Below are 25,064 nucleotides of genomic sequence, written 5' to 3'. Positions count from 1 at the left end.
CTCCAACTCCGCAAGTGAACACCGGATATGCGCACAACGGCATTGACAGCTCCGAACCATTTCGTGCCCGTATTTCCGTGAGAGAGGGAGAGAGAGAGAGAGAGGGAGAGGTCTGAAATATTCATGAATCGGGTTACCATTCCTCCTGCTGCTCCTGATCCTGCAGGAGTTTCCGAGGCGAGGCGAAAAGGACCAAGTTGCTACCGGTAGACGGAACGAATGTTCCGGCGTAAAAAGAGGAACGCTTAGAGTGTTTGGTCGGTAAATTACAAGGATGGAACTTTAAAATTCCCCTCCTGCCCCCTTTTTTTTCACCCCTACGTTTTTTTCTTTTTTTTTTTGCCGCGCAGAAATAAAAGGGAGGGCAAAGGAAGAAAGAAAAAAAAAAAAAGGTACGAGGGTTTCTCTTATTCACGGAATACGAAAATTTCTTTTGTTCGAAATACGTATATCCGCACTCGAAAGATAAAAAAAAAAAAAAAAAAAGAAAGAAATTCAAACAAGTCGAGCAATCGGAGAATAGAACGAGAGATATATAAATATATATTTTTTTAAGAGTGTTTTTTTTTTTTTTCCTGGCACACATTTTTCCCGCGCAAGTGTTTATTTCCAAACTTTGATTAATGATAGCGGACCTTGCGCGTCTGCTGGGATTTGAACGGATGCCAATCTATAGTGTTCGACGAATTGTACAAGAAAATGATAAATGTCTTAGCTAGGTATGTTTTTTACATTGTCGCGAGAATTCTGCTGCATAAAATCACCGAGAGAAATTTACAATTTTTGTCACCTTAATAATCTTGACTATTTGTATTTTTCAACCCAACGGAAAATACAGTTCTGGATATAAAATAAAAAATTACGGTTTCATCTACACGGTTAAAGAATCTCGAAAATATACGTCTTACAATTTTTTCAATACTTTATTTCTCTAAAGAATTCAATTCCCTACGAAAATATGTATCGGACATTTATTCACATTGCCTCGTTACTGAGATACAAGACTCAGGAATAACTAAAATTATTTTTGCGTAATAATCGAATGGAAAATGGAAAATTGCGTTCAGGTACCGCTGAATATTAACATTAAATGCAAAAATTGTATCACAGGCGTCTTGTTTTTTCTTTCTACAACTATTAAGGTGTGGCTTTGAAAAACAAAAAACGAAAAAACAAATAGTACATTTTTTTTTTCACCACCTTAGTATATATTTGTCTTGAAAATTGAACTGTTCTTTGAACTATTCGTTGTTCTTATGCGCGTCGTATAACAACCGGCGAAATACAAGCTCGACGTTGAGAAAGGTGTAAACACGAGTAATGGCGCTCACGGCGATTCATGCTCAGCTCGACAGAAGGGAAATTTTTATTTTTTTTTTTGTGAAACGAAATATGCAGCGTAGCAAGAAAGAGGTAAAACTACAAGGGAAAGACTTCGTTGGTTTTTGAGCTTGATTTGTCGAGTGTTTTTTTTTTTTTTTTATTAAAGAAACGGTAGGTATTTGAATTTTTTGACTTCTCTGTCTTTTTTTTTTTTTGGTCTTTTTGTCACCACTTTGAGGAAAATGGAAGAATTTTTCCCTTTGAAATACTCTTTATGTATCCTGCTCTCGAAAACGTGACTCCCGTCTTCGATTCTACGATGTTATATACCCACGTTACAGTTTCCGCTTTGATCTTTACGTAAGGGGTGCAACCTAGCAAGAAAATTGCTGTTTCTCGCTCGTAAATCGATTTTCATTTTTCCTTTGTATTCCACAACGGAGGCTGTAACGTAGGTATAAACATGTAAGGCACGAAGCTAATATGTCAACGAAAATCATGTTGCATACACGCAACGATTTTCAATCAATTTTCATAAAAATTTACAACTCCTAAAGTCGATTTATTATTCTCAAAGCTACTCCTCGAGCTGACGTTTCCCCTCGTGGCTAAAAAAGGAATCGTCAAGAGAAGGCAAAAAAAAAAATCGCAGCCATGCGGTATATATTCATAAAAAATTTGCCCATAGTGCAATTTTTCAATTCTTGTTTTATCTTCGGCGTTGATTCATTCTTCTACAAGTTGTTGTACAATTTTCGATTCCCTATTATGCAACTTGCCAATTTTCGAGAAACTTGTTCATTTCCAAGCATGTGAAAAAGGGGTAAAATTTTCTGACAAATCGATCGCCGCTATTAATTTTGTACAATTATTTTCAAATTGCGAGAAATACGCAAACTTTGAAGATAAAAAAGAAAACAAAAAAAAAAAAAAAAATATCACTCAATTTCTCAAAGATGTCGAAAACATTTCAAAAACGTTCAAAACGTGTTTCTTTGCTCAAATAAATGCATTTTGAGTGAATAATTTAATGCTACAGTGAAAGGGTTCAATCAGAGTAGAAAATCGAATCGAAATTCGATCTAAAGTATTTGTAAAAATTTGATATCTACAGTTTGTCAGTATAAATTTAGTTTCACCAGCGAAGCACCGTCGAAGAAAAAAAAAAAAAAAGACGAAAAAAAGGCGTTGAAAAGGGGCAATAAAAGCGAATGAATATCGATGAAAAACAAGGGAATGCTGCAATTCGAGTCTTCGTCGGTGAAAAACGTGTCCTTGTCATTAGCCTTCGTCGGACGGTCGGTTGACAAGAGCAGCGAGAAGGCTGTTGGACGAAAAGAGCGAAAAGAGCGAAGCTCGGGCGGCGCGGCTGCCGGAAAAAGTTGGATAATTGGATCACGCGTAAGCGAGCGCAAACCCATTTGTTCACGTTATGCAAAATGAGTCTCTGACATGCCCGGGAGGCAGATACATATGTAAAGCGGTCAAGCCAAAGCGCGATATCTCGCCCGCAATTCCGACGCCCCGTTTCGCCCGCCCGCTGGATGACATGAATTAAAATATACTGCGGGAGGGATTTTTTTTCAGCTGCTCCGTTTCGAAAGAGCGACGTGCTCTCTTCGCTCTACGAGCTGCGAAATCCTCGAAATCAGTCTCCGCTAACCTTTGCTGACTTTTAATCGCGGTTACGTTTTTTCAACCTTTTCCGAGCACCGAGACAATTTTTTTTTTTCAAAATTGTTGGGCTGGGTTTCGAATTCCGAATTTCGAAATTTTCAAGTTTTCGGTGGCGAAACTTTAAGTAAAGAAATGAAAATTTGACGGAACTTCGAAGTTTCGAATGTTCCGAAACCCGACGCTTCAAAGTTCCGAAAGTGCGTAAATTTGAAAACCTGAAGAATCGAAATTCCGAATGATAGGAGATTTTCAGTTCTGTGAATTTCTGGCCCGATGAAGTTTCCCCACTTTGATCTTTCTTTGTTTTGGATTTTCGATATTCTCACGTTCGGAATCCTGGTCAGTTTGATTTTCGGTTCTTCTGATTTTTTGTACCCATTCGTTGAGTAAACTACGCTGTGTGAGTACATTTTAAGTTTCGGAATTTCACTCTATCGTAACTTTACTTTTCGGAACTTTGCTCTATCCTAACTTGAATTTTTGGAATCTTGAATTTGATTATTCTTTCGTCCCTACAGTGGCCGAGATTGAACGATGTTCAGCGGCGTTCACATTCACGTTCACGTTCAGACTAACGAGCCGAGCCGCCTCTTCGACTTTTCGAGTCACAATTTTGTTAGCTCTTGAAAGACCAGGGGCTAAAATAACCGGCGGATAACAATTCGAGGGTCTTCCATGCCGAGCTGCTGTGCGGTAATGGGCTGTAATTTCACTTCGATTCGGGCATACAGGCACGTGTAGTCTACGTATAGACGGGAAAATCATCGTCGTCGACTTCCCCTTTTCACCGACCTAATGGTTCTGATCCGTTGGCGAAAGAAGCTTTCCGAATAAAAAAAAAAAGTGATCAAGCCCGTGAAAAGTTTCGCCCTTTTTACCCGAGTAAATGGAAACTGAAGACTATTCGGAACTCGTTCGCTGCGTCAGTTGCTGATCGTTATTTTGACCGTCATTAATTTCCCGGACATTCGCCATTTACGCCCTGTTACAATATCGACACTGCGAGAAATTTCTAGTTCCGGTTATCGCCCAGTCCTTGACTATTTTCATTTTTTATCACAACCGAAAAATATAGTTCTAGGTAGAAAATGAAAATTAGTTTTCTAGCTGTTACCGGAAAGTCTAGTATCCGTTACTATTCTTTCCCATTACGATCGCTGTTGCTATATTTTCTTGCAACCGTTGCGAAAATTTAACGCTCGCGCAAGAATAAATTGACGTTAAAGCCTTGTTTGAACTAAAAAAGCAGCGTAAGCCTCAGAAACTGATTTTGCGTTGCAATAACCAAAAAAAGATCGACAATAGCGCAAAATGTTTACGCGTACCTCGTTTTTTGTAATTCCAACAGTAATCAAACAGTTTTTTTAACGATACCTGTTTTACTCAATTTTTCTAGTTACTGTAATAAATGAAATTTTTATCAGTATGGAGTTTCTAACTCCAGTACTTGCCAGTTTCTCATACTGTACGAGCATTATCTCCGATTACTCTGTAAAACAAGACTCTGATATCGTCGAATATGGAACATGGTTCGCATCCGTTTCTGCAAAGCTGCAACTGTTGATACAATTTCCTCCCTAAGAATAAACATCCACAATTTAAGAGAGCTGCCGAACTCTCTTTGGCAGTTTCAATATCGAGAAACGATCAGCTGACTTAACGTTAGTCGGAGTAAATTTTTCTCATCGTTTGTTTTTTGCTCGGGTTTTGAATTCTCATTGAAATAAAAGTAACCTGCACTGTTAGAATTTTTTTATCAAACCAAACGTCCCACCAGATCCACTGAGCGTTTATATTATTTGTTAAATTTCTATTAATAAATATGACATCAATTATTTGTAATTTAAACATTTAAATTGTCATATCGATATTCAACTCGTAATTGTTAATTTTTTTGTCACTTGGTAATGCATTTAAAAGATGGTCAAGCCACCCCAAAAATTTCAGTTGACCTGTTGGGACATTTTTCTTTCCAACCGTGTGTCAGAAGTCATTTCCAGACCCATCCATCCGTTCCTCGGTCCTCTTACGGGCAGCGGCTCTATATCTGGTTTAAAAATTCCAAAACCCTGCGACCCTTATTAACTTCAGCAACACACTTGGTGCCGACGCACGCCTTTTCAGAGTCCTTTTTCCGAAGGGTGGTGAAAAATATGGAGCCTCCACCGCCCCTTAAAATTGATATTGTTTCGGGTGGAGGGGGAGGAGGAGGAGAAGGAGAAGGAACGAGCTTCAGCCACGGTACGTTGTAAAAGTCGAGCTTCAAACGAAACCCTCCACCTTTCACCACCGCACTTTACACCTTCTTCATTTCACCTTGTTCTCTCACTCCTTTGTGGTATCGAATCGCAACCCTTGCGATACGGGGTGCTCTTTCATCCCAGCGCATATTTTCAATCCCATAAAAAAACGAGTATCGATAAAGCAAACACCCTCGGGATGATTTGTGTAATCGGTTTAATTATTTTTAACAGATTTCTACCATTTGTTCAACGATGATTAGAACGAGCTTCCGATCGATTCTGTGCTGTGGAAAAACGGAGACGGACAAAGAGAGAGAGAGAGAGAGAGAGAGAAAAATAGAGGGGAAGAAGAAGAAGAAAGTGGCTGCTTGAAAAATTGAACAATCCGATAAGTTTAAAATCGTTGAGTGGTTCGGAATAAAATCATTCAAACTCGAGAAAAAGATATGAGAAAGTTTTGGGTAGTCCGTAAAAGGATCGCAGCAGGAGTGCCTGGTACAAGATACGAGAGAAGAAGCAAGGATGTATTGTTCGACTTGGTGTAACACAATTTTGCGGCAAACTTTTTACGGGGTAGGAATTTTTTTTTTTTTTTTTCTTCATCGACAGTCAAGTTTGACTTCCACCATTACCAAGATTACGAATTCCACGCAAAGGAAGGCCTTCCTCCGAAAGTTGAATTCAACGAGTATAATTATAAAAAAACAAAACGCATAACTCGAAGCATCTATTTTTAAGGAGTTATAACTAGTCGAGATTTTTCAAAAATCGATTTTTTGTTTTATAATTCCATTTTTGTAACGTACACAGAAAATTTTATGTCAATACAATAAATATTCTCAAAGTTACGCGCACATTTACTAAGACGCCCCGAAGTGTTTGGAAGTGCTTTTGAAACTTTGTCTCAAATTCTTACACAAGCTTTATGAATATATTTTCCAGTCTCGAATCGACGGTTTTTATTCTCGCCGATAAATATTTTCCATTTTATAATGAATTTGAGATGAAAATTTTTATGGAATATCGCTGTTTTTTTTTTTTTTTTTTTTTTTGAGAAGCTTACGCTTCGTTAAAAATTAAAATTTTGCTTATTCCTTCGATTGAATATCAGATTATACCTTGTATTAACAGAATCTTTTTTATTTTTTCATTTCATATGATCCAGTCCAGAAATATCTCGCTCACCACAAGCTTTAGAAATCCTTATTTTTACAAATAAAAAATGTCAGAACAAAATTTCAACGTCACCCCAATACGTGTATAAATTTTTATATCAACAAATTGAAACGTCTCGTGACGAAAAATTCTTGAGTAATCATTTTTTTCGTCCTCCTGACTTAAGGGTATAACCCCTTAACGATTCCATTCCTCCGTTAAAAATAATTTATCCGTTCTGTGACATACTTAAAATACGTATAGAGATTCTCGTACGATGTGCACTTCGGAGCGTATTTCACGAGTGTGCGATATATTACGTTGAACCATAACATGTACCTGCATGTATAACGTGGGAAAGTCCTGCATGCGGTAGAAATTTCAATATGATTTACCAGCCGAATCCTTCCACCCTTGAGGGATTCCTCCTTCGGTATACCCAAGAAACGTAACGTTAGTCGGGTTTGTAGCCCGAGAATTTGGACTTCCTGTTCGTTCTGCTCCTCGCCGAGAGGATGCGATCGATCGATTTCAACCGCGAGTCGCCTTCCCGGATTTTTACCTACCCTGTGATTCCAGACGATTTATGGCTCGCGATCGGCCTAATTCTATCTTCTTCTCGGGGAAAAAGGGGGGTGGGTGGGGGGGGGGGGGGGGGGGGATGCTGCACGGCGATCCTGAATTGGATTGGATCCGAGTACGCTCAGAGCGGTCCGGTCCTCCGCGCCCTCTTTCGAACGACTTATACTCATACTTATATATACGGCATGCCGGTGCTATGACTCGATTTCTTTCGAACCTGGCACAGCCAGGCCATTTCTACACCCATACCGTAACCATATTTCAAGTCCACTGTTACCTACGAGGATCTTCAAGGAATTTAATCGAGCGACCAATCGCTTATGTGACCATTGACTATCGGCGTACGGTGATATAGGATATCGTGTCGAGTTAGAGGATTGCATCGATATTTCAGAATTTCATTACCTTTTTTCGGATTGACATGTTTTAAGATACATGTGGTGTCAACTTTTATGGATTATGATTTGATGTCTATGAAACTATTGTATTTAATGTCAATGTGACAATAACCGATGGCAATTTAACGCCATCTCACGTCGGTTCAACACTTACGCTCAATGTTATTCTGACACTTATGTTTAGTTCCAAATTGATAGTGGAACTCGATTTTAAACCGACACTTATATCCCACGTCAATCCAATTATTTAATTTCAATTTTACACATATTCAGAATGTCAATCTGACTTTCTTTTTCCATGTCAATGAAAAACTTGTATTCAATTTGAACCTAACATTTATATTCCATGCCAATCCAACACTTATATTCAACTTTAACCTGACACTTATATCCAATGTCAATCTGACACTTATATTCCGTGTCAATTTGACACCATCCAACATTTATGTTCAATATGAACCCAATACTGTCTGATACAAATCCAAAACTACCGAGTATTAAACCTCGTCTGCAGTCTACCACAAAAATGTTTTTTACCGTAGAATCTTAAAAATCATTGTATTTTTGTCTCACCTGTACAGTGGTTCTCCATCTGCTTCCTTAAACCAGAGTACCATGGATACTGCGTCGTTTGCATCGCGTGGCTGGATATCGCAGGGTAAGATTCCTTTCTGACCGGCGACTCCTTGCTCCGAAATGACGGGTACTGCAAGAAGAAAAAACAAAATTTACTGCACCGACTCTTTGTCTCTCACAAAAGTTTCATTCAATTCTAGTAGGTCCCAACCCGTTAGAATCGCACAACTGCCACACTGGGCGATATTGACCCCAAACGTGATATTTTGTTTAAAAAATGTGAACTTATCCAAGTATTGTTAACGATGGCAGAAAAAGCTCTCTCTCAGTTTTCCTGAAAAAAACCGATTGTTTAAATATTGTAAACCATGCGCAAAGTTGAAGAAAGTGCCAAGAATGTGGAAAAAGGCCTTGATTTCGCGCGAAGAATGTCGCCACGAGGCAAATTTCCAAGAGTAAGGGACTCTAGGAGGATATTGAAGAATGTTTTGGATGAAATTGACCCCGAGTGACCTATCAAGGTTGAGAAATGCCAAGTGACTACCGACGAATAATGACTGCCAGTGAAACGTTGACCGAATCCCACCGCTGTCACCTGACGCAACACATCCTGTTAGAATTTCAAAGGGAACAAGAGGGACCCGGGAGGAGGTGGAGGACAAGTTTGATCTCGGAGTGTGATAGTGAATAACATTATCGGGAAATACGAGCCAAGTACGGTTGGAGGGTAAGACGTCGCTCTTTGGGTCATTTATATGCCGATGCATATAACAGGCAGGAATATCGGGGAAACGGCGCGACACAGCGAATATTGCAGGAGAGGCGAGTATAAGCCGAGCATGCAACGACGGGGAGGCAACATTTACGGGAAATGGTCCCCGCTGGAAGCTCGCCGTATAAGCAAAACCCGCATTTTTCCCCATAAAATTCCGAACACCGTCAGCGCGACTATGGCTACCTGTCGAGTTACAGCTTCTCGTTACTGGCACGAGATGAACGTTCGACACGTTGGGTATGTAGACACGTGTATAACCCGAGGCAATATACACGCCGCAATGACACGTTTCGGGACTAGCCGAAAGTTTTATTTCTTATGGGGAATTTCAGGGACCGTGCCGCCGTAACTCGGCATCCGTATAATAAGGGTGAAACGAGTCGTTGTAGATACAAATTTTGAATGCGTAAATTTCGTTCGTTGAAAATAGGTATGGCAACGGTGGGGATAATAATCCTGACCTTTCACGGGTTGTACCTAGTCAGGAAGCCGAGAAAAACGATTTTTCAAGAATTTTTCATGAAAAGACTTTTCAATTTATTATCAAAAAAATTTATACACCTATTGGGGCAACGTTGAACTTGATTCTGATATTTATTTGTAAAAACAATGATTTTCAAAGCTAAAATAATAGAGAAAGAAAATATTTATCGACGAGAAAAAAACCGTCGATTCGAGACCGAAAAATATATTCATAAAGCTTGTGTAAGAATTTGAGACGAAGTTTCTAAATCACTTTCAAACGCTTCGGGGCGTCTTAGAAAATGTCCGCGTAACTTTGAGAATGCTTGTCGGATGGACATGAATTTTTTTGTGCATATACTAGAATATATGTACGTTAAAAAAATTAAATGAGAAAATTGATCTTTCAAAAATCCTAATTAAGTATAACTTCAAACACATCAAAGTTATCAAAGTTACGTATCTGACGAAATCTTTTTCATCACTGTGTCTTTTATTTTACCCTCAAGTGTATTTGGACTATTTTTTACTCGCGAAAAAAGTTTCGTTCAACCCCAACTTTCATGTAAGAATATTTAAAAAGTTAATTTCAAAACCGTATACGATAAATGTAAAACGAATTCTTCTTTTTTTTTTATAGAAGTATTTTCTGAATTGAGGTGTAGATCAAGTTCAGCAAACAAGGCGAAAGGAAATGAAACGAAGATGGGAAACTTATCGTCTTATGCATAAGTAAATATGGCTCCGAAAAAAAACTTTCTGTCCCTCAACATTTTTTCGATCTCGGTTCTCTGATATGTTCAATCTGGAAACCCTCTAAAATGGATTCAAATAAGGGATCCACTTGAATATATCTATTCTCTAACACCTTGAATTTGAATTTCTCTTTCTCACCGTCGAAAGACAAAACCTGTATTTTACGGTGAACTGATTTCTAAAAAAATGAACCTTATTTCGACAACGAATTACAATCTCTGAAAGAGACTGGGATTAAAAAATAGAATGTCATTTAACCCTGTTTGTCATTAGTTGCAAAAGAAAACTTTCGTTTCCGTTCATATCACCAGCTGGTACAATATTTCAATATATTCCATCAGGTTTTCAATTTCTTCGACAGTTTTCTCGTCTCTCTTATTAGCAAGTACGGTAAATTTGAAGTACTTGAGAGTTGAGATGTTCCCTGACCCTCAAAGATCAGCCATAAATATGTAAGTAGTAGAGCAAAAAAAAAAAAAGAGTAGTTCAAGTCTGAGTGGGGCATGAAGCAATCCCTCGAGATGTCGGAACCGTACCATTAAGAGAGACATCGTGAAAATGATCTGGGGGAATTTCCCCTGCCTTAAAGATACTTACGTAGAGTTTTTGTCCCCAAGTATTATACCGTCGAAATTCGATCGTTGAAATAAAAAAACACAAATTCAATGTATCAACTTCCAAAAAGAAACGTTCCGTCCGTAAAAAATACCATCATTGAACGTGTGCTTAAAGTTCGAATGAATCAAGTTTCATCCAAAACTCAAGTTCTCATTCGTACTGAATTCTGATGAGAAAGTTTTGAGGAATTGAAAAATTTTGGTAATTTGGCGCGAAAATTGAAGCTTGGTAAATAAATTTTCGGCCGAACTGAATTCATTTTTAAAAAACCTAGTAGTCATATGAGTCTTTGATTTAAAATATTCAGTATATGTATTTAATTTCCAACGCTCAAGTTTTAACAAGCAATATACTGTGTCCGTTTGATCGACTATTTTCCGGATGAAATTCGGGAAGCGAGACGCGTTCAAAACAATTTCCCAGAGTGATTTCATTGTCCGGCTGATAACAACGGTTGTACTTTACGTAACGGCGTCCAGGAAGCTTCGACTTTCTGAGTTCGAAGCGTTTCCGGGGCCTTTGTTTCGCCAAAGTGTCAGGATTCCGTGTCCTCGTTCGTTAATCGCCTCGGCTGTTCGAGTGGCGAGTTTCTTTTTTCCTTGACAAAGAGAACAGAGCTACCGAATAGAATTCGAAATTCGTTTAAGCATTTTTTTTTTTCTCCCCAACCTTCCAAAGAGTTTCCCGTATCGCGACCGAAAATAACCCCTGAAGAATGTCGTACAATCCAGGCGTAAAATATCGGTAAAAACGAAGAAGAAAGAAAATTCTTTGTACAGAATCGAGTGAAAAAATTTCTCCACTTCCTTCTCACCGCACTTTATGACTTTTCGCTTTTAATTCCACTTTCTTTCGGTAACGGAATTCATCGAAATACCGACGTTTACGCAATAAATCGATTTATGTACCGATTGACGTAACCCATCTACCACATTCCTGTTTCTATCTTTTAAAAACTTCACAGCTTCTGTTTTTGCAGGTCGAAAGATTTCCGCCAATCGTAAGTAGGGAGAAACAAAAAAAAAAAAAAAACTTGGGAAACGAAAGTAGGGTTATATGGGAATGTCGGGGATATGTAAGGGTGAGTCTCGAGTATCCCTGAAATACAGCGATAAAACAGGAATCGGCAGCAAAACAATCGGCCAAATAAGGGATACATCGGATGGACTCGAAAGCTCAACAAAGTCAGAGAATGATTGGCTCGATCCTGAGGGTAACTTGAAGAAATAAAATACGAGGGACGGGCCTGAAAGTTGATGAAACGAAGAAAGTTCTCACCCTTAAAAAAACACACGTCTTCGGTGCGGAATCACGGAATGAAAATTGGAGGAAAGATAAAGAGAAGAAAATGTAGTTCAACAAATTTCCAGCAATGTTATTTACGCCGACGATAAAAACGAACACAAATTACGAAATCAACGTGACATATTATCCACTAATTGTAAGCATTACGAAATGAATAAACCGAATACAATTCAATCACCGAGTTCATAAAAAATGATTTAACAATGTAACATAGCACGGTTTCTCTTATTTTTGACTCCATTAGATGAAACACGAGTCGTCCTTAAAATTAAGATTCATTCGTTCATTCATTCCACAAACAAATTCTATAAACAAGTGTATAATGTTAAAATTGTAAATATCAATGGTGTTTTCACCAGTAAACTTGCCTCTCAGATTTCACTTCATTTACTTTTTATTTATTTCTTTCTCAAATAGTCTCTCTTTAATTTCTATATTTTATCACGAAGTTTTTACTTCTTGCGTTTTAAATATTTTTTCGCGATTCTAACTTAGCTTTTGGTTGCTAAATTCCTCTTTTCGCATTATCGAGGATCAATGACAAGATCAAGAAACTGGCAAGGAAACACCTCTCGTGTCAGACTCGACTAGTCAAATTTTCATCAGCTCTTGCGTCGATTATTTAGCGGGTGTATTCGAATCGTTAGACGGGAAGCCACGGCGCCGCTGTACATCCGATGCAGGAGATAATCGACGGTTTAGTATCGGTCCGAAAGCGGCTGGTGTATCCCTGCCAATTGGTTATCATACTAATTGAGCCTGACTATCCGCCGGCATTGCGGGCTAATGAGAATTACATCCCTTGTACCACCATGGCCGATCCGTTCGGCTGCAGCCCAGTGTTGGTAATTGTTCGACCTCCGCTCTGGTCCGTAAACCACCGAGTATCGTCAACACGCCTCAATTTGTCATTCCGACGCCATTTTGAAACGATTCGTATTCGATTCTGCGTTTAAAACTTTCGTGACGAAAATTTCATTTTTAGTAGTAAGTAGAAAAATTGAGTAAAACAGATATCGTTAAAAAAACTGTGGTCAAAAATGAAACAAGTTAAGGACTAAGCGATAACCGGAGCTGAATTTTTTTTTCCTCTTTCGTCACCTTATAACCGAAAAAGATGCTTTTAGTTACAAATTGAAAGAAAAAAATAAAACATGTTTTCCAGCTTATAAATAGAAAATCTAACGAGGTTGAATTTTGCAACGTTATTGTAACGAAATTTTGAGAAAAATTCACCATTTTCTTATGTTTTACATTTACTTTGAAAAAAACAAAGATTTCAATATATGAATATGTCTTGTTTTACGAAGGTTTAATGAATTTTAAACAATTCCAACATCTCGAAATACAACATTTTTCATCAGCATTTAAATCGTAACAATAACGTTACCAACTTCAACCTAATATTTTTTATGGGCTGCGGTTTCAGATCGACATCGTTTTCTGCCTTAGAAAAATGCCAACTTTTTTTCTCTTCAACGCTTCGTTACGTTGACGCTAAAAACTTCAGCCTCATAAAATTTATTCTATCGGTAACTAACTTTCTCACTTTTTTTTTTCACGTACCGTTGTCCCTAGCTATATGTTTTCTAATCACCGTAGCAAAAACTAGCGTTCTTCTCACCTCAAATCAACGTCGAGCTCTCATATCAATAGTCTCAAAATAATTGGAAAAAAAAACAAAAAAAAAAACAAACGATAACAATGTGGAAGAAAAGTAGTAAAAATTCTATGATTGAATTTTATTCCTCAATGTCTTCGTTTTATTTCCACCTACTTAACGCTTAATGGGTGAATTCATGTGATTGTGTTTCGAAGCATAGCATCGATCGGAAAATATACACGGATTTTACAAAACGACAAAATTCATCCGGAACGTAAAAGTTGGGCGTTACTGTTCGTTGATTCTCATACACTTGAAAAAATCGGACGAAATTTCTCAGCTGCGGTGAAAACAGAACAAAGAAAAAAAGAGAGAGAGCGAGAGCGAGAGAGAGAGAGAGAGAGAGAGAGAGAGAAGAAAGAAAAAAGAAGGAAAAAAAAACGTAGACAATGGAAAAATTTGACGAGCTTGGGGATCTGCTGGTTCAGACGTCATGAATAATTCAGCGTTGTAGAATCGTCACAATTCAACGTAATATCATAATATAATGTACTGAAAATTCTTGCTACCCTTTTCGGAACAGCTACATCCTCATTCTTCGAACATTGCTGGCGCATAACGCCCAAAAATTTTTCGGATCTAACCATAATAATAATAATAATAACAACGATAATAATATGTGATGAAAAGAATTTTAAAACATATCTTATTTTTTTTATTTTTATTTATTTTTTTTTTTTCGTTTCATTCGAAACAGTATTTTTGAATTGTAGGCGATAAGCGGGTGAAAAATCTGCTGAATAATTTTAAGTAATGAAATTTTTTTTCTCACCCGCAGTGTTTATTGCATACTTAAAATTCTTGTGGGAAAAAATTTTACGCTCTCATTCGAAACGGGGAATTATAAAGTTACCGGCTTTATTAACGATGCGATTAAAACGAATTTTGCGGACGGTCTTACGACGGTGATAATATTTTATTATATATTATAATATTAATGTTGTTGTTGTTGTTGTTGTTGTTGTTATATAAAGGTATAAAATTTTTCAACAGGCCGGAATTTAAATAACGCTTGAAATTGGTAAAATAATGAATAATGAATTTTTCAAACACCATTGCAATGGGTGGTGGTGGATTTTAATAATGAGACGGTGGTTAATTTAATTACACTTTGCGGGCAATTAGGGAGAGGAGGATCTTTGCCGGGTAACCGCGGAGAATTTCTGGACCGTGAGATCAGCCGTACACCTTCTGGTAAATATCCGCCGCTTTTGCCGCAAACGTTCCTCCCCCAAATTGGGCATAAACTCTATACGGTGAGGATTTTCTCGAGGATACGCGGTTTTTCCGAACATCCAGCGGTCTCGAACCCGTGGGGAAAATAAATATATCCAAGAAAGAAGAAGAGAAATGGCGTGTGTATATATACGGGGTATTCCATGACATCTCGATCAAGATTCTACGTCGATGTCTCAGATTGGCTTTATCAGATTTTTTTTTCTTTTTGTGACTGTTCAACACGAAGAACGAAATCAGATTTTTTTCAAAATTTTCCAACCCAGCGTATCTGAAGTATAATTTAAAAACTTGAAAAAAAAACTCCACTTTCTAAAATGTGAAAAATTCAGAAAAATTTTGTAAAATGTAGCGAAAAATTTTTGATAGCTCATTATGATATCTGTCTGAATAGAAATTTTTCCTACCATTTTATGTTCATTCTGGTGTCAAAAATTCAATCCAATAACTGTAATGTTTTCATTATTATTATTTTACTGATTTATTTTTTGAAGTTATGAAATCTCCATCTTCTAACAGGCGTTGAAAAAAAAAAAAAAAAAAATTTATGTTATATTTCATAAGATTTTTGTCACTTTTGTCAGATCTCAAAAATCAAGATTCTTATTTTAACAAGTATTGAAATTATACTTGGGTTAAAAATTCTCAAACAAAATTTCGATTGCATTTTTCGTCACGTGCTTTCACACAGAAAATTATAAAGCGAATCTGAGACATCGGCGTAAAAAAATCTTGACCGAAATCTCACGGAATGCCCTATACACTTGCGTTCGTACAAGAGAACGAGGAGAAGAAAAAATTATGAAACAAGTTAGAATCGGAAAAGTTCTACTCATTTCTTACCATCTCAACGGGATTCTGGACTGCGCCAGGAAATAACAAAATCTTACATCGATTAACCCTGATGGTGGGAATGAAACCAGTGGTACAATATCGTATACATAGCAACATACAAAAGGAATGAATTTTCCTTTCGGACAGCCAGAGGAGACAAATTTCACCGTCGCATATAATATGCGGATTTTTTCGTTCGCGGATTTCTGTCAGACAACGTTTTTTTTTTTTTTTTTTTTTTTTTTTAGTTTTATTTCACCAGTTTTTTTTCTTCCTTTTTCACCGTAGGAAATGGTCACGTAGATACTTTTGACGTACCGCAAATATTGACAGAGGAAAGTATCCTTTTGATGGCGCAGCGAGCTTCGTACTCAATGAAAAAAACTGTTTGTCCCCGTATTTTTCATCATTCCAACAATTTTATAATATCACATAATACGATTTTGCGGCAAGGAGCTCTAGAAAATAATAACATCAAAAAGTGAAAATTCGAGGAAAAAAGTTTCATTTTATTTCTTTTTTTTTTTTTCTCTCTTTCACCTCAACGATATCGTATTTTCTACTTTGTAAAAAGGATTTCGACTCGTTTGCTTGAAAGCAAAAAAGAAAGCAAATAGATCAAAACCATGCGCTGCAATTTTTCCAACAACGCAAAAAAAAAAAAAAACGATCGTGTGTTCGTTTTTGATATAATATCTTCGGTTGCAGATTTTTCGTTTTTTTTCTCTCTCTCTTCTTTCTTCTCCTTCGCTTTAACAGCGAGGCAAAATCTCGATGTATCGGTATATTACGCGGTTCATATACGGGAGCGATTTTACTCGGAGAGGGTTTGAAGCCCGTTAGTGAAAATTTTATCCAATTAGCGGCATCCCGCAAATTTTGACGCTTTGCTACGAGGCTCCTTTCATAGAGTTCACGTATCGGGGTTTCGAGAGTTCGTCATTGCAGCGGAGACGCGTTTACAACAGGGTTGAATTACCGTGGGAAAATTACGGCCATGCGAACCTGATAATATTGAGGGGTTTCAAATTCATCATCTACGAATCGCGCGCAGCTCGATGATCCATTCAGCGGTTGATCGGTGTGCTAGGTTGTTGTTATTTTTCTTTTTGTTTGCTTTTTTGTTTTCACTTCATAGCCTGCATGTTGACGGGGGCGGGGGTGAAATTCTAAATTTGAAAAGTTTCGAAAGTGCCAAATTTTTTATTTTTTGGTGACGAAATTTAAAACGAAGAAATCAAACTTTGACGAAATATCATAGTTTCGAATGGTCGGAAACCAGAGGCTCTAAATTCCGAAAGGATGAAATACTGTGAGGGGGCGTAACTTCGACAAGTCAAAGTTCCTAAAGTGCGAGAATGAGAAAATTTGGAAATCTGAAGAATCGAAATTCCGAATGATCGAAGATTTTCAGTTCTGTGAATTTCTGGCTCGGTAAAATTTCAACACTTTGATCTTTCTTTGTTTTGGATTTTCGATATTTTTACATCCGCAATCCTGGTCATTCTGATTTTTTACATTTAGTCGTTGAGTAAACTACGCTGTGTGAGTATATTTTAATTTTCGAAACTTTACTTTTCGGAACTTTGCTCTGCCGGAACTTTACTGTTCGGAATTTTGAGCAGCTGGGTTTTCAACCATTTGAAGCTTTATTGTTCACGCAAAGTTTGATTTCGTCACTTCGAGTCTCCCCACCAAATAATTCGAAATTGGACGTCTTCGGAACATTTCAAATTCGGAACTTTAACTCCGTTCCATCTTTACGATTCTATCAAAAAAAATATTTAGTCAGTCAACGATGATTTTGTCGCTTTATCTTCGTTCAGTTTCTAAAAACTAAGGGTTTCCACGTAGGCGGAAAAATGCTGACGAATGTAAGAAAAGAAAAAACAAAAAAGCTGAGACAAGTCAGAGAGAAACAAACCATTCTTGCTCGATCGATCGATCAAGGAAAACGCCTATCAACCGTCAATTACATTTATTATTTCTCAGGGAAATACTCGTTAGTCAACCAAAAACGGCATCATCAATTTTCGGCCAATTCCGCCTCTGTCACTGCGTCACTCATTCATTCCATGCCTCGACTTCCTCCTCCCCCCTCGCCCATCCACAGACTTCGAAAAGAGCCAAACCCCGCCTGAGCTTAACCCGTTGATTAAGCTCTCAAATGATACCTCATTTGTTTCAATCCCTGCCAAGTCTTTCAATCGTGCCGAGAAATCAACGAACCAATGAGTAGTCTCACAAATCCGCCCCATTTATTCATTTTCCCGCATTGTCTGTTCGTTGGCTTTATTTTTATTTTTTGTTCTTCGTCTCTTTTCGCAATTCACTCCTTTTCGTTTCCGATCCGTTTCACCTTTGCTCAGCTCATATTTCGGTATAATTATTCACCTATATCTTCCTTACTATGTCCGTACACCATTCCGCGGTTTCATTCAACACTAGTAATGTATCGATGAAATGATACCAGCATGCGAATGCGACATGATAAGTATCTTAAAAGCATTAGTAAGAAGAATTTCACACACTCAGGGAAATTGTTTTCTCCGTGTTATTGTCGATCGAGTAGACGAGAAAGATAGGAGAGAAAAAAAAGGGGAAAGAACAGAAAAAAAAAACACCTCACGTATTTCTTATCCGGTACTATCACCCTGTTAAGAACGTCATCAATCACTCACCCTCTATAATCCAATCACTTGCCTCAATCTAACCTAACGAACACTATATCACTGGTCACCCCCCCCACGAAGTGCATGCAGCACGGTGAAGTCAATTTAGTTTTACCACTCCGATTCACGGCGCCTTGGGACTTTTTATTACGGTCAAACTTTCGTTCCAACATCGATACGACGGAGAAGATATCGAATTCATTGAAAGTGGATCCCACTGTCACTTTTTGGCAAACATTATACCGAGCATCTACCGCTGTTTTTTTATTTTATCTGCGACAAAGCTCGTGTTACGAAAGCAGACTGTTCGATTCCTGGTGAGATTACAGAGTAAAACTGACACCGTGCTTAAGGGGGAGGAGCACAGCTTGGACGGTCTAAAATCGCACCTATTTGTAGTTTTTTTTTTTTTTTTTTATCAAGAAAATGAAAACACTCGGAGCAATTCGAGTTTCAGGGTTTCATTGTTTATGGTTTCAAGAACGTTTTAGAATTTTATCGTTGAAATTAATAACAAAATGGCGACATGACCACGTTTTCGATTTGAAATGTTGTCACAATCTTGAAATTTGTTTATCGAATCGAGTTCTTGGGTAGATTTTTGAATTTCAATCTCAACGTTATGTTATAAAAATATTTTCGACAATATTTTGGTCGAAGGATTATAAATTTTTCATCAATAATCGTATATGTTTGAAAATTAGTTCGTCATTCCAACAATATTCAAACACTTTTTCTAGCGATACCTGTTTTACTGAATTTTTCTAGTTACTGTAACAAATGAAATTTTTCTCAGTGCACCTCTTCTTATCCACAGCTCAGTTTAACATTGTAATACTTTCGAGTACTTCTGTACCTATTCCATTTTCTATTCATATGTAACCTTCGCCCAACATTGCCATGGACATGAATAAACCGTTACTATTACTATCATCATCTTTATTATCACGCGCATATTTTCCAAACGTTCGTGTAATACCCGAGTTGAGCTGGCGTTCCAGGTGTGTCCGTTCAACGGAGACCAAAGCTGACCAATGTCGGAAGGCGAACATCCTGACAGCGATACGACGTAATAGCGTTTGGTACCGGTTTTATCGGTGTATATCATAGACGAATCCCATTCTAAGCCGCTAAATATAACGGAAGCACGGCTTGGCCAATCAAGATGAACGTCAAAGTTGTCTCGTTACCGGTTTCAGACCGTAAACTTTCCTGTAACCGTAACTTTGATCCCTCAACCTCCTCGACTCTCCGATTGAAAACTGTTCCGGATTGTTAACCGTGGCACCACTCTCAACTTTTGGCATTAATTGGAGGTGAAAAACGACACGGGGTTACTTTGTCTGAGCTTTTTTTTCGTCTTTTCCGTTTATTTTTTTTTTTCATTTTCAACCAACGGACGAGAGGAACACGTCCACCGTTAAACTGTGCGAGGGTATTCCGAAGAGGGTTTCGAACAATATAAACCTTCGAGCAGTTACTGCTTCCCAGGAGAGAGATACTCGGATAGAATTAGGGGCAGTTTATTTTCCAAGCGCGTCTTCGACGCTTCGACAAATTTGGGTGATCAACATCTTGTCAGCATCTTTTCCTTCATTTTTTCCTTCTACAGTGAACACCAGGGGTTATTGGGTGTTTGGCAGATCTTTCAGGGTGTGTCTGACAACGAAGGCATCCAAATGGAGGGTGTTAAATTTTGTTTCTAAAATACAGGTAAAAATGTTGCTTGAAATCAAGGAAACGTACTTTCCTCAGTATAAAATCTGATAACCCTGCCAAATTTTATTCATCGTAAAACTGTCCTGTAAAAGCCTGAAAGGTACCTTGACCACCAAAACATTCTCAACTTTTTTATTATCATACACTCCAATACTTTGTGGCTACAACGACAGCAATTTTGATGCTACATTGATCCTTTTTTTTCAAATTGAATATGAAATTGTACATTTTAAAATCATATTTTTCATATTTGTGTCAGAACATGGAGCTCGAGACTTACAATTATATATCCCCTTAATAGTCAGTCAAATTTACCGTCAGTCGGTAATTCAGTTAATCTACTGTTACTGCAGAATTTGAATAATATTTGAGTCGATTGCTCGCTTATCTTAGACCAAAAGCACGCAATCATTTTTTTTTATCACCTCTCATTTACTGATAGAATTTTTTTTTTCAAATTTGTCAACATGCATCAGCTTTTGCTAAACAGATATTAATGGGTGTGCAAGATGTCAGTCACTCATGCATTCTCTCTCTTACTAATTCTCTCAACCTCTCTCTTCGTCTTTGGGTGAGAATTTCAGCAGCCCGACAAACACGTCATTTCCATATTATAATTAATTCATCATATCATCTGCATTTTCACTCGATTATATACGAGGTTGACAACCGAGCAGTTATCATCCCGTTACAGTTATTGCAAGTCGAATAATTTTGTCTTTGAGCTCAGACAGCACGTTAATTTCAAGGTAAAGTACAAAAAGTTCATTTCTTTAGACCGTCAGGTTACTAACAGAAATAAAATATTTCAATGAACGACATCGCTGCGATGAAAATTGTTTAACAATTAATTCCCAAAATCAGGTTCGTCATTATATTCTTTGTTGAAGAATATCGGAAAGTATACCAAATAGTAATTTACTAGAAATTCGAAACTTTCCCAAGGCCTTCGAGATTTCTTCCTTCAAATTCTGAAGAATTGGCAATATTGCACATCTAAGCTGTCCACAGTTTGGAATCAGAAAATTTCTACAAGATATACAAATTTTACGAATTTACAGCCTCGCATCAAATACTTGACAAGAGAAAAAAAAATCGTATCTCATTCAGAAGCGAATGCAGAAAAAATTTCAACGTAATCCGAATGAAACTTGACGATGCGTTGAAAAAGTTTACGTTTAAGAAAGATTTTTTCAGAACATGTTGGATACAGTGAATTTGCCGCACAATGAACGAAGTAACAAAAGAAAATAAATAAAAAAATTTTCATTGAATGACCAGGAACATGCAGGCACAGTAATTCGTCGAAACTGGAATCACCGAACAATCGAGAAACATCAGCGAAAATCTGACATTATTCTCGAATATGAATTGAGAAGTGCATCGCAAGTTTTGAGCTTATGAAGTACGATTGAGTGCATGCATATCCAAGGAATAAAAGCCGATTGCGCAGGTGGAAATCGACGAGGATGATATATTTCCACGAGCTTTGGTTAGTTCGAAGAGTTTCAGAGCCAGGCGAGTCTTATAGAAATGCCTTCGCCTCGTAGAGACTTTGAAGCTTGAATCCACACCCTGACTTGCCGAGGAAATCGCGAGTTCCGTATCACGTCGTAAATAATTGTTTCCCCGGATCGATGCATATCGGTAATTATGAACATGTTGGAAACATGTTGTTGGTATATACTTACTCGGGCGATCAAGTTCGTTGTTCAGAGCATCGTCGTCGAACAATTTGTTCCTCGATCCAGCTGCGTTAACCGTAGTGAGTATAATAACGAAATAAATTACCGAACTCGCGCAAAACATGACTGCTGACATATCCTCAGCGCATTTTAGAACCTCGACGGGTGCAGTTAAGATCACTGAAGATGCTTGACTTCACTGTTTCGAACCGTCGTTTCACTACCTTGCACGAAAATCGGTAAACACTCACCGAAGTCGCAAGTTGAAGCACTAATTCAAAGGAATTCTGTATTATCGATCGAGTCGAAGCACTAATTCGGATGAATTTGGTATTATCGATAAAGTTGAAGCACCAATTCAGAGAAATTCCGTATTATCGATCGAACCGAAGCACTAATTCGGAGGAATTCAGTATTGCCGATGTAGTCGAAGCACTAAGTCAAAGGGATTCTGTATTATCGATTTAGCCGAAGCACCAATTCGAAGGAATTCAGTATTACCGATGTAGTCGAAGCACTAATTCAGAGGAATTCTGTATTTTCGATCGAGCCAAAGCACTAATTCGGAGGAATTCTGTATTACCGATGTAGTCGAAGCACTAATTCAAAGGGATTCAGTATTTTTGAATGAGCCAAAGCACTAATTCAGAGTAATTTTGTATTACCGATTGAGACGAAGCACTAATTCAGAGGAATTATGTATTATCGATTGAACCGAAGCTCGTCCAACCGTCTGTTAGTACATCGATAAATTTCTCACTGCAGACTTATCTCACTCCTTACGTTATTCCAATCGCAGTGATGCTTCTCCACTTTGTTCTTTTCACACTTCACGAGGTACGCGTCGAGATTTCGGTTGATTTCAGAGGTAATTTCATGCTTATCGAATTGTAAATTGTTCCTGCGGAAACTCTCAACTCTCAAGATTTATCGGATGAGCTGTTTTTCTTTCGGCCCCTCTCCTCGTTTGAATTTCGAAGGATAACTTTCATTCCACTTTTTTATTACAATTTCGAATAATCCTCGTTCGTTGCTGCGACGGCGGCGGCTCGCCAACGGACATAAAATGTCTTTTTAATGACCGTGGGGCATAATTTCGGCGCGAATGAAATGTTGTAATTAAAGCAGTTAAAAATCTCTGACGAGCTGCACAGTTGCCGAAATATGCGGAACGGATGCCGCACTGTCGCGTCGTTCTGGTTCCCTAATTAACCCGATGTATATACTGCACATACCGGCACTAATTTTACACTGATGAACAAAAAAAAAAAACAACAAAAGAAAAAACTTTCCCAGTTTCTTTCTCCTCCTTCGGTCAAACCTTCAGCACCACGAGCTTGAACGCGAGGATTTGTATTATACTTATAAAACGTATTAATTATTCAGATCGATTAATGAGCGTGGCTCGAGTTTAAAACTTCGACGCATGCCTCACTCAACCTTTTAACCATTCGATAATTTTTTTTTCTTCTTTTATTCATTTATTCAACTACTACCGGAATTTTAAACCCCCACTCGAAAAACTTTCAGCAACGCACCGAACTGAAAATTCACCAACAATTTTCCCACCCAGCGTAACAATGAAATTCCGTTAATGTACTATCAGGTAAACGATGATGTTGAAGTCTGATTAATTAATCTCGACGGGAATTTAAATCGGGACTATCTTCCGTTTATTTATTTTTACAATAAAAATTAGTAAACAATTCTCACGATATCTCGATGATACGTGTTCTCATTAGCTAAATTTTGGAATATCATCCCCGCGTTTATTACTTTCAAAAAAAAAAACTGCGAAAGTGTTTTCGCATAGTAGGGACGGAGTTTCTCGTCAGTTCTGCCGGTTTTTCTCCTTATTATTATCACCCGTCTATGCTGTCATGCGACAAACGTGTATCTCCATTTAAGCTCGTCTGGTTCCGTTTCAACCGACATTAACGATTCCCCACCGAACTGAAATATTCACAGTTCCACAATCGAAGCTCGTAGCACGCAGGCGAGCTTTTTCCACCCCAAAAATTCTCGCCGCTTAATTACGCCTCCGATTGAAACATGTATGGCGAGTGAAACCGACGATTTTCGGTTTCCACATCCCACGCGCTGTCACCAAAAAATCATCTTCAATCGTGGAAACGTCTGTTGTGACAAATTGCGGAAGCCTATTTCGCGACAAGTTATACGCACCCACTGGGTGTAACCGCACTCATAACGAAATATGATTTGGTTTAAAGCGAGGCCTGCTAATTGCGAAACCGATTAAAGGATCCAATCACCGGAAGTCGTGCCAAATTCTGGTGTTGCCAAATTCGAGATCCTCGCGGCTCGAGCTTGATTGAAAATCGATAACATCGTTGGGAGGTCGAGTTTATTTTAATGTCAACTTTCGACCAGATGGTCGTGGTACCTAAAACTTGGTTCACTGGATGGCGGAACGATCATCCCCCGGACGACAGAACCGCGCGCGTTCAGCGTCGCCGGCGCACTAAAGGTTCGGATTTTCGTGGCGCAGGATCGCGGCGAGGGTTTCACGAGGGTTTCAGGTGGTTCGTAAAAGCTCGGCAAGCTTCGTTCGAACTTTAAACGTACTGGCTTGGTGCCTTGTGCTTGTACGAAAGTAGGTACCGATGTGCTTTTCACTACCTGCAGTGTTCGCTCGTCGAGAAGGGTCAAGAAGTGGAATGGACACACAGTGGAAGGGTCGAGTAATCGAGTTTTCGAAGAGCCGGGAAACCTAATTCGTTGTATTTGAAACGGCGAAATTGGAGGGATACAGAAATTCGAAATATTAAATTCTGCAGATGATTCTGTATTCAGGATTTTCTTCGTTTTCAATTTTCTGTACTTTGACCTCATGCATTTTCAAATTCTACGGAATGGATTTTTGATTCACTGAAAATTCGATATCACGAGTCTCGTATTTAACCATTTCATGCATTCATTTTTCCTCACATGCGATTCACTTGAAATTTGGCATACATGGGTTTTTGGGGTCGTTGATTATGAATCTCAACTCGAATTTCAAACATTCAAAATGCCGGATCCAACATGGTTGGACCTGAATTAAAAACGTTATTTGACTGTGATAAAACTTTGTGTTACACGGGTTTTGGAGTCACTGATTACGATTATGAAATGGAAAATCGAAAATTCAAAATGCCGGATCTAATATGACGGACAAAAAAAAAACGACAGGGAGAGAAGTTTCGAAAAAATTCAGTAGAATTTTTTGTCGTGTATTAAGTTTGTTCAACTAATGGCATTCGGATTTCCATGATAGATGAGTGAGAAAATGCTTTTTTTTTATGGAAAAGTACAAATTTTGATCATTTGTTTACATATGCTATTTTTTCAATAAACATATAAATAAATTTCATATTTTTTCAGA

General features: G+C 38.0%; 1 protein-coding gene across 5 annotated transcripts in view; it reads right to left on the bottom strand.

Annotated features, from left to right (window-relative positions):
- Positions 1–25,064, bottom strand: part of LOC107219348 (hemicentin-2) — a 165,580-nt gene that overhangs the window by 129,931 nt on the left and 10,585 nt on the right. For 3 of the 5 annotated variants that reach the window (XM_046744892.1, XM_046744893.1, XM_046744894.1), the window contains one exon: positions 7,952–8,084. In XM_046744892.1, the coding sequence (XP_046600848.1) occupies positions 7,952–7,995 (44 nt within the window). In that variant the 5' untranslated portion in view covers positions 7,996–8,084. Of the gene's footprint in view, positions 1–7,951; positions 8,085–21,685; positions 24,145–25,064 lie in introns of those variants that run through there. The other 2 variants (XM_015657545.2, XM_046744891.1) reach the window with 1 other exon arrangement.

Source organism: Neodiprion lecontei, chromosome 7 (genome assembly GCF_021901455.1).
Source record: "Neodiprion lecontei isolate iyNeoLeco1 chromosome 7, iyNeoLeco1.1, whole genome shotgun sequence".
NCBI classification, from domain to species: domain Eukaryota; kingdom Metazoa; phylum Arthropoda; class Insecta; order Hymenoptera; family Diprionidae; genus Neodiprion; species Neodiprion lecontei.
This window is presented reverse-complemented; position numbering and strand designations above follow the sequence as displayed.